At 40.2% G+C, this 16786-nt stretch overlaps 3 protein-coding genes across 3 annotated transcripts; all 3 read right to left on the bottom strand.

Annotated features, from left to right (window-relative positions):
• Nucleotides 1-133: 133 nt before the first annotated feature.
• On the bottom strand, nt 134-4631 carry LOC130696151 (mediator of RNA polymerase II transcription subunit 25-like). The gene is made up of 10 exons (XM_057519229.2): nt 4222-4631; nt 3904-4160; nt 3563-3845; nt 2925-3500; nt 2098-2608; nt 1861-2023; nt 1338-1514; nt 925-1266; nt 375-670; nt 134-300 (listed from the first exon to the last, which is right to left on the bottom strand). Exons 1-10 carry the CDS (start codon nt 4523-4525, stop codon nt 186-188), a joined length of 3024 nt encoding a protein of 1007 aa, XP_057375212.1. The 5' UTR covers nt 4526-4631; the 3' UTR covers nt 134-185.
• A 181-nt stretch (nt 4632-4812) lies between these two features.
• On the bottom strand, nt 4813-6118 carry LOC130696144 (transmembrane protein 33-like). The gene is made up of 5 exons (XM_057519220.2): nt 5840-6118; nt 5588-5769; nt 5460-5527; nt 5254-5387; nt 4813-5184 (listed from the first exon to the last, which is right to left on the bottom strand). Exons 1-5 carry the CDS (start codon nt 6007-6009, stop codon nt 4956-4958), a joined length of 783 nt encoding a protein of 260 aa, XP_057375203.1. The 5' UTR covers nt 6010-6118; the 3' UTR covers nt 4813-4955.
• Nucleotides 6119-8137: 2019 nt separating this feature from the next.
• LOC130696130 (relaxin receptor 2-like) lies at nt 8138-15565 on the bottom strand. Its single transcript, XM_057519198.2, has 22 exons — nt 15307-15565; nt 13956-14078; nt 13385-13504; nt 13183-13238; nt 12979-13037; nt 12753-12824; nt 12318-12389; nt 12085-12228; nt 11928-11996; nt 11748-11819; nt 11555-11626; nt 11349-11420; nt 11171-11242; nt 10993-11064; nt 10849-10916; nt 10605-10766; nt 10334-10479; nt 10073-10220; nt 9811-9940; nt 8914-9046; nt 8757-8817; nt 8138-8659 (listed from the first exon to the last, which is right to left on the bottom strand). The coding sequence occupies exons 1-22, from the start codon at nt 15428-15430 to the stop codon at nt 8262-8264; spliced, it is 2445 nt and encodes an 814-aa protein (XP_057375181.1). The 5' UTR covers nt 15431-15565; the 3' UTR covers nt 8138-8261.
• Between the last annotated feature and the right edge of the window lie 1221 nt (nt 15566-16786).

Genomic DNA, 16786 nt, shown 5'->3' with positions numbered 1-16786 from the left:
TACATCATTCACTTATGCAATTTTGTACTTCTAAGAAAGTAACCATTTTAGCACCATATATTCATACTTTTCTTAGTCATGGTTTGTTTACACTGATAGGTAAGTAGACTTGGATAGAAATAATCTGTTGTAATAATTACAAAAACAATTTTATTTTTCATCCCATCAATTTACAATATTTTACATTATAGTAAATCTGCCAAACTAAGATTATCAAATTGACTTCCCCCACTGTTCTGCTGCTGTTGTGGCTGCTGCATATTAGGTTGTTGCATGCGGTTTTGTGGGTTTGGCTGCATACTGTGCAATGAATAAAGTAGAGAAAAACAAGTTAACTCAAGTATAAAATAAATGGATATTGAAGGTTTTCTTACATTTGCGGACGATACTGCTGTTGCTGCAAAAGATTGCGCAATCCTGGGTTGTTCTGTAGAGCCGCAGCAGGTCGAATATTTCTTTGCTGTTGCATTTGCTGGGCCTGCTGTAATTGCTGTTGCAATTTTTGCTGAACCGGCATCTGCTGTTGAGACTGCAACTGTTGAAGCTGTTGCTGTATCTGTTGCCCAGCCATTTGTTGTTGTTGTCCCATTGGTTGTTGCTGGCCCATTTGTTGCTGACCCATTTGCTGCTGTTGTTGCTGCAATTGCAATTGTTGTTGCATCTGTAACTGCTGATTGGGCTGGATTTGTTGCTGTTGCTGCTGCTGTTGCATTAATTGTTGTTGTTGCTGTTGTTGTTGCATTTGCAACATTTGACGTCGTTGTTGCTGCTCCTAAAATTGTAGAGCAATTTGATTTTCTAATTAGCCAAAAATTACTGACGAAGTTTGAGCAATTAAAGCGTAATATTCTAAGCGTATAATTATTAGTTAAGCCCCAAACCAGCGTAAAGGCAACCTTAAACGTAAGGAAATACAGAAAATACCAGTGCCTTGAGATGAATATCCTTCTGTTGGGCCGCTTCAAGTGTCTGCTGCAACTGCTTGATGGTCATCAAATTTTGGTGTCTCTCGGCTACCAGTTGGGCAGGAGTAGGTGCCGCACCTCGGACAGGATTTGCCATTGGAGCAGGGGCAGCCATCGCCGGCTGTTGAGCATTACCAATCATCTGAGGCTGTTGCATCTGCTGCTGTTGCTGCTGAGGTTGAGGTGCTGCGCTCATCTGACCACCTCCCATCGACAACGGATTGGTCTGTGTCACCAAAATATTTGGTCCGGTTTGAGCAATATTTTGACTTGGACCTGCTTGGCCAGGACCTGGTGGCTGCTGCATTTTTCAAGAATTAGTTATAATGATAAGAAAAGAAGCTCGCTAAAGACCATTTTAGCTATGCTTACCTGAACCTGTTTGCTCTTTTGCTGTTGAATAACTTTACGAATACGATCGACAAAGCCAGCCTGGTCGTTTGGGATGAAGCCAATGTAAGCTTTCTTGTCGGGGCTGTAAAGCAGCATCAGCACTTTAATTTCACAGGCGTTCGGATTGACCATTCCCGTGAAGTGGACACAGCCAGCCTGATTAAAAGAAATCAATATAAAATGAATTTGTATAACACAAACGAGAAGCCTAGTTAACACAAGTAATAACGGTTTACTCGTTGACAATAATGAACCTTCAATTAGTTTTCATCTAGGCTTTGTTTTAATGCGTTGCTTGTTTTTTTAAGGACAACATGTTCTAAGAACTGTTTTAAGAAATAGTTTGATATATAAAAACGTTTGGCGATCACGCAACATGTTTTTCTTTAAAGACACGAAGGGGTTTTTAATTTTATGTAAAGTAAACTAACTAAACCTTATCGCTGTTTAAACTAGGCTTGAAGTGAAAAATCTAAAGAAACAATTAAACCAACAAACTTACATATCCAGTAGACATCACTTTGGCAAGAGCTTCTAGGGCTTCGCAGTCCTGGGGATGGAACATTACCGAACGGGCATTACGGAAATGCGCGCCACCAAAATTGCTTATTAACGTCTTAGGTATAAGCTGCATCAGTAGTTTTTGCGGCCAGTGTTCCGCTTTTCTGTGTGAAACAAAAAGATGGAAACACAGCGTTATTACGCCTTTTCAAATGATATAAAGAAAACAATAACCTACACTTCGCTCTCGCCGTTAGTGACGGACGCGGATACTTGACAAGGGACGTGTCGGGGAAGTTTCTGTGGATCACGGGTTTTTTCTTGCCATTCAAGCACACCTTGCCAGATGACTTGTCTTTCGCGGGCGGGGTTTGCCGGAGCTGCACCGACCACAGCAGTAGCTTGTTGCTGAACCATTCCTGGTGTCAAGGTTGCAGGAACATTGACCTGCTGAGGCTGCTGCTGCATTTGTTGCTGTTGGGGCATACTTGGCTGCATGCCCAAATTGGCATTCGCTGGGTTTATCGCGAAATTCATATTTTGTGGTTGTGGCTGTGGTTGTTGCTGTTGTTGCTGTTGTTGCTGCTGCTGCTGTTGTTGCTGCTGCTGTTGTTGTTGTTGTTGCTGCTGTTGTTGTTGCTGTTGGAGCTGCTGCTGCTCCATTGCTAATTTTCTGGCAGCCATTTGTTGTTGTTGCTGTTGATTTAGCATCTGCTGGTTCACGTTCACCATTTGACCGGCGTTCGGAGCTACCCAAGAACAAAATGTCAGATATCTTCGAAATCATAAGACAACTTAATTTCCAAAAATCTACAAAGCATTACGTCAGAAAAGTAAATTTATTCATAGAAGGACTCAAAGCATCAATTCGCAATGGCGAATTTCAACCGAATCAACTTCTTGTTTATCCGTTCATAAATTCATCACTATACTTATTTCAGGTTTTAGTTCAATAATTGTGCTCAAAATGCCCATGAGCATCTCAATAGATCAAGCTTTAAAAATATAACCTTAAAGTTTCCAAAGACTGTAGCCGTACGAATTTAATTAACGAAATAACATTACCTTGTACTTGATTCAACTGATTCACCAAACTCTGCGAGGCAACAAATGGCGCCCGAACATTTTGCTGCTGTTGGGGATTGATTATCATTTGACCTGCTGCTTGAGACTGCTGTGGCACTTGGAGTTGAACTTGACCCTGCGTCTGTTGGATGGAATTGGTAGCCATTGGCATTGTCATGGGCTGTTGGTGTTGGAGTACAGAATTTTGAAGGTTCTGATTGTTTGACATGGAATTCTGATTTAGAACTTGAGGAACTTGTTGCGGTTGGGTTTGAAGCATCGACGCTTGCTGCTGATGTTGTTGCTGTAACTGTTGTTGCTGCAGTGGAATCTGCATTGTTTGCGGTATCTGAATTTGAGACGGCTGGCGCACTTGATTTGTAGGCTGCATTTGTGTTGGTAAGGTTTGTTGTGTTTGTTGAAGAACTTGATTCGGTAATTGCTGGCCTTGGTTGGGACCTGTCCACCGTGGGTTAGGGCCACGAATACGAACCCCACCATCGGTAGTCATCATCGGTGGTACTGTGTTAACAATCGTGACGTTAGGAGCAGACGTGGGTCCGGTAACGTTAATTCCTTTTATAGAGACGAAGATATATGTTAGTGGCAAGATAGGCAAGTTAAAAACTGAGACTTACCAAAGGGTACTGGTACAGGGGGTCTTTGCTGAGGTTGGTTTTGAGGCTGAATTGGCCTGACCACAGCATTCACAACTGGCCGAAGAGTTTGTTGTTGGTTTGGACTTAGGCCTTGGGGACTAGTTGGGACTGTTGGAATGGGTATACTTGGTATAGGTGCTTGGCTAATGGTGGATTCCTGTAGCGAAAACCCACTCAGCATAACCAAATGGCGGAGATCTTTTGCATAGTGTTTTGAATTGGCTGCCATTGAATCTCCACCAGCTTTGTCAAATAAATTTATCTACATACATTTCCACAGATTAATAAGTTTACTATTTGCAACATATTGCTGGTGTTACCCATGTAGGAAGTCTTCTTGGGCTGATTATACTCAATTGTATATTATTTTCATTCACAAGCACTGCCAATTGCTCCAAGGTCAGACCTCTGAAGCTTGGCAGATCCATTACTGGCAGATTATAGGGTGTTGAATTGCATACCAGAATGCAGAACTTCTGTGCCTTTAAACCAGGGTCCCGTAATAATGCAAGATCCTTGAAACATTCTAAAGTGGTAGCTAATCCTTCGGTTAATGAAGCCATATGCTCAGCATGACCTAATAATTTTCAACATTAAAACATAATAATACAATAGCATTGCAAAAAAATGTATGATACCTCCTGAGAAATCGAGCTTATCAAGGAGCTGTAGAAACTTGTGTGGATTTCTGAATGGCCCATACACATCAACCATATCAGCAGGTAAACAATCAGAAGAATGATACACCACCAATGAGTACAATGTAGCAAAAGTTTCTGATCCGCAATCCCTGTCCTCTATTATAGGTCCTCCATTAAAGTACTCTACTGTTTGACAAATGTAGTTCATTTTAATCTCGTTCATATAAGCTCCACAAGCAGAAGTCCCTTCAACAAGGAAAACGATATCATTGCAAACGGCCTCCGCACTGCCTACCACCATTCTTGTAAACCCTGATGGGTAGGATTCTTACAAGAATGGCTTTTCTGTTTAAGATCGTTTCAGTTACTCGGTTTCCTTTCGTTGATGCAAAAACGCATTTGACATTTTTTTTCCCTGAGATGCACTGATTCTTCGACGTTGCCACATTTCTAAACTAGAAATAAATTATTTAAAGACATTTTCCAGTGGCGCCGTGACGGACTGGCGGTCTCCACTCTCCAATTCCTACCCCATGCTCCGGCAGTTAATGAATAGCCTTTTCAACGCTGGATAACGTTCCATGGTGCTACATTTATAGAAAAAATTTATTCTTCACACTTACATTAAGGAAGTACACCAAACATCTACTGGATTAAACTAGATAAAAACAAAAGGGCATGGACAATTTTTTTAGGCGGCATAGACACCCATATCGCAATCGCAATATCTGTTATTGTTGTTCTGCAGTTATAATAGGAGGAGCAAGCCGGGAGATAAGAGCGACCAACTTAGATACTAGATTACGGATAACTGTTGGACAAGATGGGTTCTGTGCGAAGCTTTCGACAAGAATGCGAAGTTCGCCGAAAGTATTCCTCGTGTAGGGATTACGTCTAGACGAATAACGCATTGTAAGAAACCTGTAGTACACGAACAGCGTCATGAGCGTAGCGCGACCACTGTAATTCCAAGTTTAACGTTTTGATTAGGTACACATTTCTTTTCCAATACGCCATTAAAATATTTACCTGAAAAAAGAGAGAAGCAGCAAGGGAAATAGGAATATTTCAGAAGAGGCAATAGTTCTCAAAAGGTTGACACTTTGTACTTCCACAATTCCAATAGCCATCCTCACCAATCCTAAGGCATTTGGGCCCAATAGCTGTTTAAAAAAGAAGATTGTCAGATGTTTATGATGGCTAAACTTTTTGTTGGCACACACTACAATGCTTACCTCAATCAGGCCTAAAGAATAGCTAGAAATGTGGAGTAGTGCAAAAAGAAATACTGGCAGCAAAACCCCTGAAAGAAGTAACTACAATTTTTTAACTGTTACAAAGATAATAATACAAATTTATTTACATGTGACAGGAGGAGAATAGAAAAATATCATTGAATAAAGGAGATAATGAGCACTATCCTCTAGAAACACTTTTCCCAAAAACTCTCGACTCAGCTGAACTTGTGGAAGTCTTTGATGAAGACGTAGGGCACTTGTTGCGGAATTAGCCAGCAGAGCTTTATAGTACATATTGTAGCCCGACCTGAGAAAGAATTTAAAACATTAAACTATTTAAACTTCAAAAATAGATGTAAATTTTTCAAATTAGTTACCCAAATATTGGGATTAGATAGTTAAAGGTGAAGATGATTGTGGCGAACCGGGTGCACCAAAGGGCGAAGTCGATTTTGTTTCGCTTAATGTGTGCTGTAAGCACGTGAAGTCCCGTTGACGGTTGAGGCTGCGGCCTATCCTCTTCATTTCTGTTTTCACTTTCGCTCATTTTTTGGACGCAGTCTACGTGAGAAATATAGATGAATAACTAATAAAAAGATGGTAAGGCAATGACCGTTCGTTCGTGATCTGTCATACACTAGTTATACAAAAAACTCAAGGTAGATCCAGCAATTTCCGTCTGATAAACACAACGTTGCCACTTCATTGATTACTATCGACCTAAAAGCGATAGAAAATTGCGAGTTGCTATTTGCGAGTCGTGGCTCTTAAAGAACAGAAGAAGTAAAGATAAACGAAACCCTATAAATGAAGAAAAACAGACGAACCATAGCCATAAAGAAACTCGAACTATACAACCACAAACAAAAGATTTCCCTAACTAAACAATGCAAGGCAAAACTTGTTCTCTTTCCCGCAGAATTCATATTATTAACGCATCATCATGGCGATTCCTGGTATTAATTTTTTTTGTGAAAAATTGTTTTGTAGAGTAGTTTAGCCAAGCAGCCTGAATTCTTGATATTTTAAATAATATTTACAGCGATATCTTGATGCAGAAAAAACAAATACAAACAGCCCCTTTTAAATGGTAGAATGTTGGCCCCCTAAAAACCGTTCATTGTTATCAGTTCTCCTAATACAAATTCGGCATTGCGCCAGTAGTCGGAAGGCAACGAATAGAACACATTGTAGCAAACATGATCCCAACAGAAAATGGATTTTTTAACACGTTCATCCTTCCCTATTATTCCCTCCATGAAATGCTATTCCCCATCAAAAACCAATTAATTATTTTCAAAATGTCAAATTCCCGAACGAAAAACCTCGTTAAACGACCCAATAACTGCCAAAGCGACAATATTGATGGCCCATTATAGGCAGCCTATTGTCATTTACACTCGCTGTATTTTGTAATTTTGTCGTTCGTGTTACTATTGATCGGCGAAGTATGCTTTTTCATAGGGAATCGTTAATTAAGGTGACTCGAGAAATAGGATGTAAAACACCACTTAACAAGCAGATGAGACGGGAGGCAAATGTTTTTCTTTCTTTTTGCATGAATTAGTAGTTGTTACGGAGGTATAGCCTCGCAGGACATGAAATCACACAAAGAAAGAATTTCAATGAATTTTGTTGAACGTTGGCAGCATGCCACCTTTTTATTTTTACTTGACTTCCGAACGCCACCAAAAAAAAAGAGGAGAAGAAGAAGAAGAAAATATCGGGTCGATCGTTGCATTTATCTCGCCGGATTTGTTTATGCCTTTGTGCCAAGCAGAAATCGTGTTGAACTCTTGCTTGTCTAGTTCTTCATCCGACCATCCCTTTAAATTCAAGTTCCAGCTCTGATCCAAGTTCCATTTCTTCAGCAACTGAGAGCGAAACTCTCGAAGAAAACTTACGTAGATTCAAGATAAGTCAGCCTTAATAGGTGGACAGTGGTGAGTTTCAACAGAAGTAAGCTCAAACTAAAACAACAAAAAAAAATGAAACAAGCTTACGTACATGACGAAACCTAAAGCAGCCTGCTAGGTAACTAGCCGTCGGACCCAGATAAACACTACTAGTTGACGTGAAAGTAAAATAACATTTTTTCCTCTCCATGAAGCGTTCTCGTTAATTAGTCTCTCGCTTTACCGCTCCCTTCTGCACAACTCGATTTTTCAAGGAGAGATGACATAAGCATCTAATAATCAGTTTAGAAAATCTTCTGTCGTCCTTTCATTTTGAAGTATAAAGTTAGTCCACTCACGTCTGCATGGTTACGTCAATGACTTTATACCAAGAGAAAAGGTGATAGTGGTCTACACTTTCGCTTCTCTTGGTCCAAAATAACTGGACCAGTCTCGTAAACCCAAGAACTTGCCAAATGTAACGAATGCCTTCAATAAGTCATCAAGTTCATTTCATTTTCTAATGACTGCTCTAATTAAACTGAACATTAAATAGCTGCAACCCTATCAAGTCGCGTAAAGTGAAATACTATCCATATGGATCGTCATCACCTTGTGCGATGAGAACTAAACGATTTATGAAGCCTCAAAAATGAGTTATGCGCACGTTACATCCTAACTTTCCGAGCGTTCGTCTTCGTCTCACGTTATCTTCGTCTTGTTTTGGGTTTTTTAAAAATAAGCTTTCTTATTGCCCATCACTTTGATAATATTTATATTTAGAAGCGGTGAAAACGAAATTGAACATCGATTTTCGATGACATTGATGGTCACGATCAGACAAACAGCTTAATTGATTTTGAAAACATGTACATTAATTACAAACAAATGGTGGAATTAATAGTTACAAGGAATTCCTCCGGCCGGCCATGGGCGACTGGAGATTGACCATTTCAATGAAAACTGACGGATCGTGAAGGCCGTCCATCAGAGCCACTGGGTCGGTTGCAGCGACGGCCGTAGTATCTCTGGAAACCCGGCGGGTTAGCTGGAGGTGATGATCCCAGCTCATGCGGCGATGATAAGGCGAAAGCATGGGCTGCATGTAGCTCTGATCGGCTTTGAATTTTGTAGACGTTGAATTGAAACGTCGGCTATTGTGCGCCAAGCTTCCGGCCCCCGTTGCAGCGAATAGCTGGGCAAGAAGGCGGCGGAATTTCGGCGTCGTGAATGTGTACAGAATTGGATCAATAGCCGCATTGATCGGCACCACAAAAACGACTACCCAAATAGAAACTTCATCTAGCGTGGATGCCAACCAAAACATAAAGAAGTTAGGTGACGTATAATATGACCCTTATGACAAAAGACGGTGGGTTGCCGTAATAAGTTTGCTCACCTGGAACTGGATACTTAAGAAGGACGAGGAGTCTGAGAACGTAAACTGGAGCCCAGCACATCTACCGATGGACAAGGCGTACGAGATAAAAGGGGAATAAAAAAAAATTAGAGATTGTTTTCTATTAAATGCAACAAAATAAAGGAGGATAACTTACAATGTTGGTGAGAACGATGAAGAAAAATCGTAAAACAAAATCCATATCATTGGGATTAGCTAGTGGCGTTTGACCGCGCGTCCGGCGGATGCTCACGAACAGACCGACGTAGGTACAGATCACGACCAACACGCTACGCAAAAAAAATAAAATAAAATATGATTAGTACCAGTAGAGAAGGTGCACCAATAGATTAATTATTTTAGCTCAAAAAAAAATCCAAAATATCCGAGAGGAGATGGCTTGCTTGCGGGAAAAGGCTTCCGGACTAATTAGAGCGCACACGTGTTTCAAAACAAAATTCCGTGCGCAAACTTTTGCTTTTTGGGGGTAGAGGAGTGGATGGTGGGCAATATAGATCCTCATCAAGTACACTGCAGTAAATGTCTTAACTTGGAATGGGGATTACAGAAAACAATTAAAAACGAACGGGGCGCTATGATATTTGCCAAACTTTTGGACCGAGCCCAAAACTTTTATTGTTGTTTTATGCCTTTCAATAGGAGGAATCTGGGAATAGGAAGCACCGGGAGGCTATTGCCAGTGAAAAACGGATGCCAAAAAAAAAAAAAAAAAACCAAAGCGGAACGGGGTCCTTTATATCTAAAAAAAAAAAAAAAAATAGAAGAATAAAACTGTTAAGGGAAACAAAAGATATTACGAGCAAAAGAAAACGAGCTCATTGACGTCACGATAGTGTTACCCTATCTATTCCAGGCTGTGAAAGAAATAATGATAGGAAGCTGTTGAAATGGCTTCTTCTTTTTTTTTTTTCACAAATAGTCGATTGAATGGCAAAAAATAGTCAAGTAGAAGGATATGAAAAAAAAAAAAAAGAAAGACGAGGCAAAATTCTTATATGGAAATGAGTTGACTGTTATAGGGGCGTCTCCTTACCATAAACTATTGACACCCAAGAAGATGAAAGCGGAATACTGCCAGCCGAGTGAAAGTGACTCGCCAATGTGCAGCGGGAAGCAGAGTCCGTTGGAGCCGTAGTAGTGCGTCGACTGCCGCCAATACAACACTGGTCGTTATGCATAAAATACAAAGTGACAATGAGTTATTGCATTTTTAGTTTTTTTTTGTTTGTTTTGTTTTAAGGTTCAATTTTTTTTTTTTTTTTTGTTTTCTTATGTTGGCAAGATTATTTATCGACCTGGAACGATGGCCATGATGAGTCCAAGGCCCCAAATGAGGACAAGGCTAATTTTGGCTGTTTTCTGGTTGAGTTTTGTGTAGCCGAAAGGTGAAGCTATACATAGGAAGCGCTCCATTGACATGAAGGCTAAGAGCAACAGGGAAACCTTAAAGAGAGAGAGAGAAAAAAAAACTGTACACGATAACAAAAGCTCCTTTCCTGGCCAAAAGATTGCCGAGATGGCGCAATGCCAGACCAGATTAAGCTATGATCGTTTACCTCGGTGGAGGTCATGGCTACCACGCCAACAAAAGTGCAGCCCAACGACGAGGTCCATTGATGCGAGTACTGGTGATAGACCTCGCGATACTGCAAATCTTGAATGGCGATAGCGAATAGGTAGAAGCCCATCAACATATCGGCCACTGAGAGGCGGAATGAGGATGGCGAACATAAAACGTCAGCAGAAAAAAACAAAACAAAAAATAAGCGGGAAACTAAATAAAAAAAATGAATCATATCGGTCAGCTGAAACGGATTCATATTGTACCTGCTAAGCTCCGGATGAAATTGAGCGGTACTTTGTTCTCATCTTTGAGTATACCACGGCCTAGTAACACGAGCGAGTTGCCAATCAAAGTAAAAATAGCGATAGCCCAAAGGATGATGCGAATCAGTGTTCGGTTCAGCAGATTCTCCGTAGAAGATAAGCCTGTGTATTTGTTGGGATTTGTTTTTAAGAAATAAGGAAAACGTGATTCTTGAGATGTTATCTAAGCTCATGTGTTTCGTACCGTCAGTATTTGGTCTGCATTTGGGGACAGTAGGTACGTAGCTGCAATACTGGAACCGGATGAAGTACCTGTGTGTGAATAAATCTGCGTGAAGATTGGGCTTCTTCGTTTCTTGTTTTTCACCTTTATAAATTGATTACTTACACGAAATCCAAATTAGTTAAAGTGATGAACATGTCGACGTCGATGTTCTGAATGTCGATGTCCTCCAGATTTCTAGTTTACAATCAAAATCAGAGAAAGTTAAATTTTATGGTAGTAAGGTCATTTCTTTGATGAATGTTAAAGTTGATAGTTGTGGCGAAAAAAGAAAGAAACTTACAAGGACTTGATGTTTTTCAATGGCAGAAAAACTTCGGCTGGCAGTTGTAGAATGTTGTTGGAACCCAGAGACCTCGTGAATAAAAAAAAAAAGAGGTTCATTAGTTTGCTGCCAACCACCATTGGTTTCTTTTTGTTTTTCCTCTGAATTTCCATTTTTCATGAAATTAATTACTTACAATGACGTTAACTGGATATTCTGAGCAAAGAGCCTTGGCGGGATGGTGGTGAGTCGATTACGGGACAGATCCCTACGATAAGTGTCCGATGTGATAGTCAAAATAGAGGCCAATAAAACAACAACAACAACAACAACAAAAGCAAGAGAACATCATTAGAGCTGCACTTGGTTACTATGTTGGTATAATCTAGATGATACTCATACAATTCCTGGAGCTGGGTGAGCGTCCAGAACGACTTGGGATGCAGCCGAGTCAGTTTATTTTCCCGAAGAGATCTATTGAAGTAGCCCCGATTAATCAAATGCCACATGATCAATATTTCCATCAGTCAACTTCAAACTTCATAAACATTCGCTACAAATGAAATGAGTTTAAAAATCTAGTCCTAGAACTTACAAGTAGGTTAGAGAGCTGAGATTGCGGAATGTCATTTCCTCGATGTACTGGATTTCGTTGTGCTCCAACATCCTGTAATGGGAAAGACGCCGACCGTTTAAGCCGAACGGAACATCAAAGAATCAATGTCGTCTCGTCTTTTTGAAGAATAAAACAAAACAAGAATCGTAATGCACTTACAGTTCCCTCAGGTGTATCCACGATGAAAAGCTATGATTGCTAAGTCGCAAGTAATTACTGGACAAGTCCCTACGAAAATATTACGCACACATTGCAATGACAAAACATGTCGGTCAAACCCTCGTAATTTAAGATGAATTGATAAACGAATTTTTACAGCCATTGAAGATTGGGTAGGCTGTTGAGAGCGTCTAGGGATGTATCGTTGATCTCGTTGTTGTCGAGAAAGAGTCGTTTGACGTTGCCCAGTCCTTTGAAAGCGTTCGGCTCGATCGAACTAATGGAATTCTTCGACAAGTACCTGTTTTAAAAAATGTCATTTTAAATCAATCGAAAAGATAGTAATAACAATTTAGCTTTGAAAACATAGCTGAAAAAAAAAACACTTACAAAAAACGCAGGAGTTTCTGATGGCGGAAAACGTCATTGGCAATTGCCCTGATGCTATTCTGCTCCAAATGTCTACATACACAAAAATTGTTTGCAATGAAAGGAGATTAGATGGCGATAAATTGGGAGATTAGATGGAACTCGCAAATGCAATCGTCAACAAGAGAGATCTAATTCTATTCAAACTGTAACGCTTTTTTATGTAGTTATGTACTACTGCAGTGTGTACACTGCATGTAACGTACAATGCAGCAGTCAACAAAAAAGGGCTGCACGTGTGCACTGAAACGTCAGAAAGCAAAAAAAAACTATTTGGACGGTTGGTTCGAAGTAAAGTTCAAACTTACAACCCAAGTGAATAATGGAGAAAAACAAACACATACAGTACTATGTAGGGTGAAAATAAATGTTAGGGTTTTCATTGTTTCAACATACAGGATTTCCAGGACGGTGTAGCGACTGAAAGCGAAGCGAGGGACAGCTTTGATGCTGTTGTTGGCTAAAATCCTTTAAAAAAAAAACAAGAGGGAAAAGACGAATGAAAGTCTGACGTTATTCCCCATTGGTGTCACGTTCAATACATTTAAAATAACGTAACAATGAATAATGGCTTTCTTATGTGAATATATAAATCAGTAAAAGAAAAACATTCAATATTTACAGGCGACTGAGTGTGTTGGGTGGAGTGATCTGCTCCGGAATATGGGCGAGCCCCATGTGCTGCATTGTTAAAAGAAGACAAGAAGCTCATTAAGAATACGTCGCTGAACTGCTTCCTTTTCACTCTCTCTCTTTATCAATCACTGACGATAGAGTCGTTATTTCAAATGACTCTGGGCGCCACTGGGCCATATGCTAAACGTACCTTGCAAAACAGATTTGTTTGCTCGCAGACGCATTTGCCAGGGAAATTTCTCAATACTGCACGTTGTGTTTCACGAAGATAAATGATGATCCGGTCATGAAAAGCAAAAAGAATGACCGACACAACGCCAGAAAAATAAAATGAATATAAAGCCATTTGTTATATTTAAAAAAAAAAAAAAAAAAAAGACATCCAAGCTTACGACAGGTCGTATTTGTCTCTTGTTGACCGGCCGAAACGTCAGGAAGGCCGGCTTGTTGCTGAGTCTTATTCAAAACGTTATACCAGTCGGGTGCCAGAAATGTGCTTCCATGAAAGTCCACTGCGTACAAAAATATGGGTAAGGGTATAGGTTTTAATTAATCGAAGAGTCCGTACGGTATGCCTATAATATACAGAGTTTTGATGATCAACAGTTGATGACGCAATGCCTTCAATGCCATGCCAATTCATCGGTCAGGTTGGTCATCGAAGGTCTACGTTATTAATGAGACTGACGTTTTCTCGTTACTCGTTTGTCACGTTGCTTTCAAAAATCATAATCCCTGACGAATGTCGAACAATCAAAAATATAATCATTCGTTTGATACGTTCGTCGGCGTTCGTAACCGGTTCACGTTAGTTACGCCTAGGCGCGTTTACGTCATTGATAGGAACAAAAAAAAAAAAAAAGGACGGAACGGTTTTTTTTTTTTTTTTTTTAAATTATTGCCCGTCACTGTTACCATTGAAAGGATGTAATAAAACGAACAATTGCCATTGAGTTCGCTTACCGCATTTTTCGTATTCCTCATCCTCGCCGTTGGGACAGTCTTTATCGTTATCGCAATAGCTCTGCTGAGGTATGCAAACGGAAGAGTTACCGCATTGAAAACTGCCGCTTCCGCACGGTCCATCTTGATTTTGTATCAAATCAAACAAACAGAAACAATAAAAAATAAATGACATTTGTTTTATGTTTTTTTGTTTGTTTTTTTTTTCGCGGAATAGCACAAATAAATATAATTCGGGAAAACTCTGTTTCCCATTGCGACAGGAAGAGGGGGGAATAGGGAAAAACCCAAGAGACGATGAAATCAAATTCTAATGAGGTCGTTCGTATGAGTGCGGGCAAAGCCTCTTGGCTGTGACTGCTGTTTTGCTTGATGGGATTTCAAAACGAAGGCTTCTCGCAAACAAAGCATGTAGCCGTACACAAACGATATACCACACACACACACACACACAAGGTACGACACAGTTTGAAAAAAGATCTTTCGAGTTTTTCACCAATTAAAAAAAAAAATTTAACAAGTAACACTTTTAGCGCGTATGTTTCAATTCGTAAACGAAAGTTATACAATTTCAATTTGGCCTCCCTACACCCGCAATTAGTCTCACGAAAAAAGGACCACAAGAACGAAAGTATAAAAAGCGACGTCTTTTGTTTTCAATTTCCCAACCTGATACTTTTCAAATGGCTTTTTTTTTTTTTTTCCCCGCTTTTTGTCTACAGTTTAACGATTGCCATGTGAGGTGACAGTAAAAACATGACTATAGTCAATAATAAACGAGAAACATTGCACCGAAGATAAAATACGACTCAGCTCGAGTGTTTTCTTTTATTTTGGCATTATACCGTGTATGCAGTGGCTTGATTTTTGTTTTGTTTTTCTTTTTATCTGATCACCCGTACAGTGGACCACGTCATCTATCAACTTCCGACGTAAAGCCAAAACTAATTGAATAATGGGCAGGAATCGTTACGATGGGACGACTGAAACCAGATATGCCCTACGATCCTTCCGCTAGCGGATGATAACAGAGGACTCTGCTAAGGGAATGGTTGTCAGACTATAATGATGGGACCATCCTATGACACACACACACACACACACACACACCCATACACACAGACAAACTCAGTCTAGATAAAAAAAAAAAAAATAAAATAAAAAAACAATTGTCGACGGCTTGTGTCTGTTTTAACTTCCAGACAGCGATGGGCTATGGAAACGGAATGTAAGATACAACGCCCGGCGAGATAAGAGGGGCGAGAGAGAGAGAGAGAGAGAGAGAGAGTAAAAAATGAAAATAATAATGTATAAATTGTTATGTAAGTAAGAAGGAAAAAAAAAAAAAAACCTTGGAGTACGAGGAGGAGGGTGAAGGCGCAGACGACCAGGACGATGGAGACGGTCAGTCCGACTATCAGTAACACCCGGCGCGATATGACCAATCCGTGACCGCCGCCCACAGAAGTGGGCATCGTTCCGCACCGATCTCCGTGTCGAACAACGATACACGCGCAGCAACCAAATGCACATACACACACTCACAAACTTTGATTTTTCCTTTTCCTTTTTTTTTTTTTTTTTTGGTGAGAATTGCACGAGGGGCGGAAAGAGAGAGAGAGAGAGAGATCTTATTTCCGGTTTTCTGTCTCCCTTTTATTTTTTTGTTCAGATTGTACCGACTCACCGTTCAATTCGGAATTTCGCTTCGCCTTTTTTTCTTTAGCGTGTGCGCACCGAAATCAATCACTGTAGAACACAGAACAAACAAGGGCGGTCCCCAATGAAAAACCAAAAACAAAACAAAAATGGCGATCGGTTCAAGCGGTAAAGTTTCCTTTTTTTTTTTTTTGTTTTTTTTTGTCCTTTCTTTCTTGACGACGTATAACAATGACAATCAAACGTCGTTGTCCCTTTGTTTTTGTTTTTTTTTTTGTTTTTTTTTGTGTTGGCGATTCACCTTTTCGAAACGAATTCACGAGTCGTAGCCGCACGGGAGTTGTACGAAATTGTCGTTAAGTTACTACAAACGGTAGTGGCTGTCTCTTCTTCCTCGTCCGACACCGCCATCACGACGTCATTCGTGCGCAAATCGAGTCGGTTGTTCTCTTTTCACGCGAAAAAACTTTCACGGCTTCTTTTCCCCCTTTTTCTCGACTTCGTTCACTGCCTTAGTGGATCGAATTTGACGTGCGTCGAAGCATTCAACATATCCAGGCGTCTATGCACCTGATCAGACCCTGGATCCAAATTATTATTTTTTTTTTTTTCTTGCCAAGAACCGATGATTTGGAGAAGAACAAAAATGAATTCGAACCGTCTCTCACTAAGTGAAAAAGGAAAAAAAAAAAAAATCACATATAAACGTCGAGTCAAGACCGGTAGTGTTCAGGTGTGTCAGTTGATTGAAACTGAGAGAAGGGGGGTGGGACACTACCTAGAGCATTGGCGCCGAATAGATTTAATTTCTTTTTTCTTTTTCTCAGTCCGGCTTTTTTTCTTTCTTTTTTTTGTAATGAACGCTCGTTGAATGCCAACGAGTTCCTTGGTGTGGCGATGCTGCCAAAAGCCTCAGATCACACGACTTGAAGCGGCCAGTTGTCACGGATCCCTTACAAACACCTTGGAAATTTTTTCGAACAATATCATCAAAGTCCTTGGCGTTCGTCTTCCCGTTTGATGAGCTCAGCGTCCGTGAAGTAAAACAAAAAATTCCAAACTAAATTGAATTGAGAATGATACAGAACAAAAAGCGCGCGCACTTTGAAACAATTTCGAAAAATCGCCGAAATAAAACTGGATGATTTAAACAAAACGTCATCGACCCGGTT

This window comes from Daphnia carinata, chromosome 5, assembly GCF_022539665.2.
Source record: "Daphnia carinata strain CSIRO-1 chromosome 5, CSIRO_AGI_Dcar_HiC_V3, whole genome shotgun sequence".
Lineage (NCBI taxonomy): Eukaryota > Metazoa > Arthropoda > Branchiopoda > Diplostraca > Daphniidae > Daphnia > Daphnia carinata.
Note: the sequence above shows the minus strand (reverse complement) of the source record. Positions and strands in the feature narration are given on the sequence as shown.

Coding starts and splice junctions, on each gene's coding strand:
- LOC130696151 (XM_057519229.2), bottom strand. CDS start 4,525: ATGGTGGTAGGCAGTGCGGAGGCCGTTTGCAATGATATCGTTTTCCTT. Junction 2,609..2,924: donor TCAGTTGAATCAAGTACAAG/GTAATGTTATTT, acceptor GTTCTTGGGTAG/CTCCGAACGCCGGTCAAATG. Junction 301..374: donor CAGCAGTATCGTCCGCAAAT/GTAAGAAAACCT, acceptor TTCATTGCACAG/TATGCAGCCAAACCCACAAA.
- LOC130696144 (XM_057519220.2), bottom strand. CDS start 6,009: ATGAGCGAAAGTGAAAACAGAAATGAAGAGGATAGGCCGCAGCCTCAA. Junction 5,770..5,839: donor TATCTAATCCCAATATTTGG/GTAACTAATTTG, acceptor ATTCTTTCTCAG/GTCGGGCTACAATATGTACT. Junction 5,388..5,459: donor ATTCTTTAGGCCTGATTGAG/GTAAGCATTGTA, acceptor TTTTTTAAACAG/CTATTGGGCCCAAATGCCTT.
- LOC130696130 (XM_057519198.2), bottom strand. CDS start 15,430: ATGCCCACTTCTGTGGGCGGCGGTCACGGATTGGTCATATCGCGCCGG. Junction 12,825..12,978: donor CCCAACACACTCAGTCGCCT/GTAAATATTGAA, acceptor TTTTTTTTAAAG/GATTTTAGCCAACAACAGCA. Junction 11,820..11,927: donor TGGATACACCTGAGGGAACT/GTAAGTGCATTA, acceptor TTCCCATTACAG/GATGTTGGAGCACAACGAAA.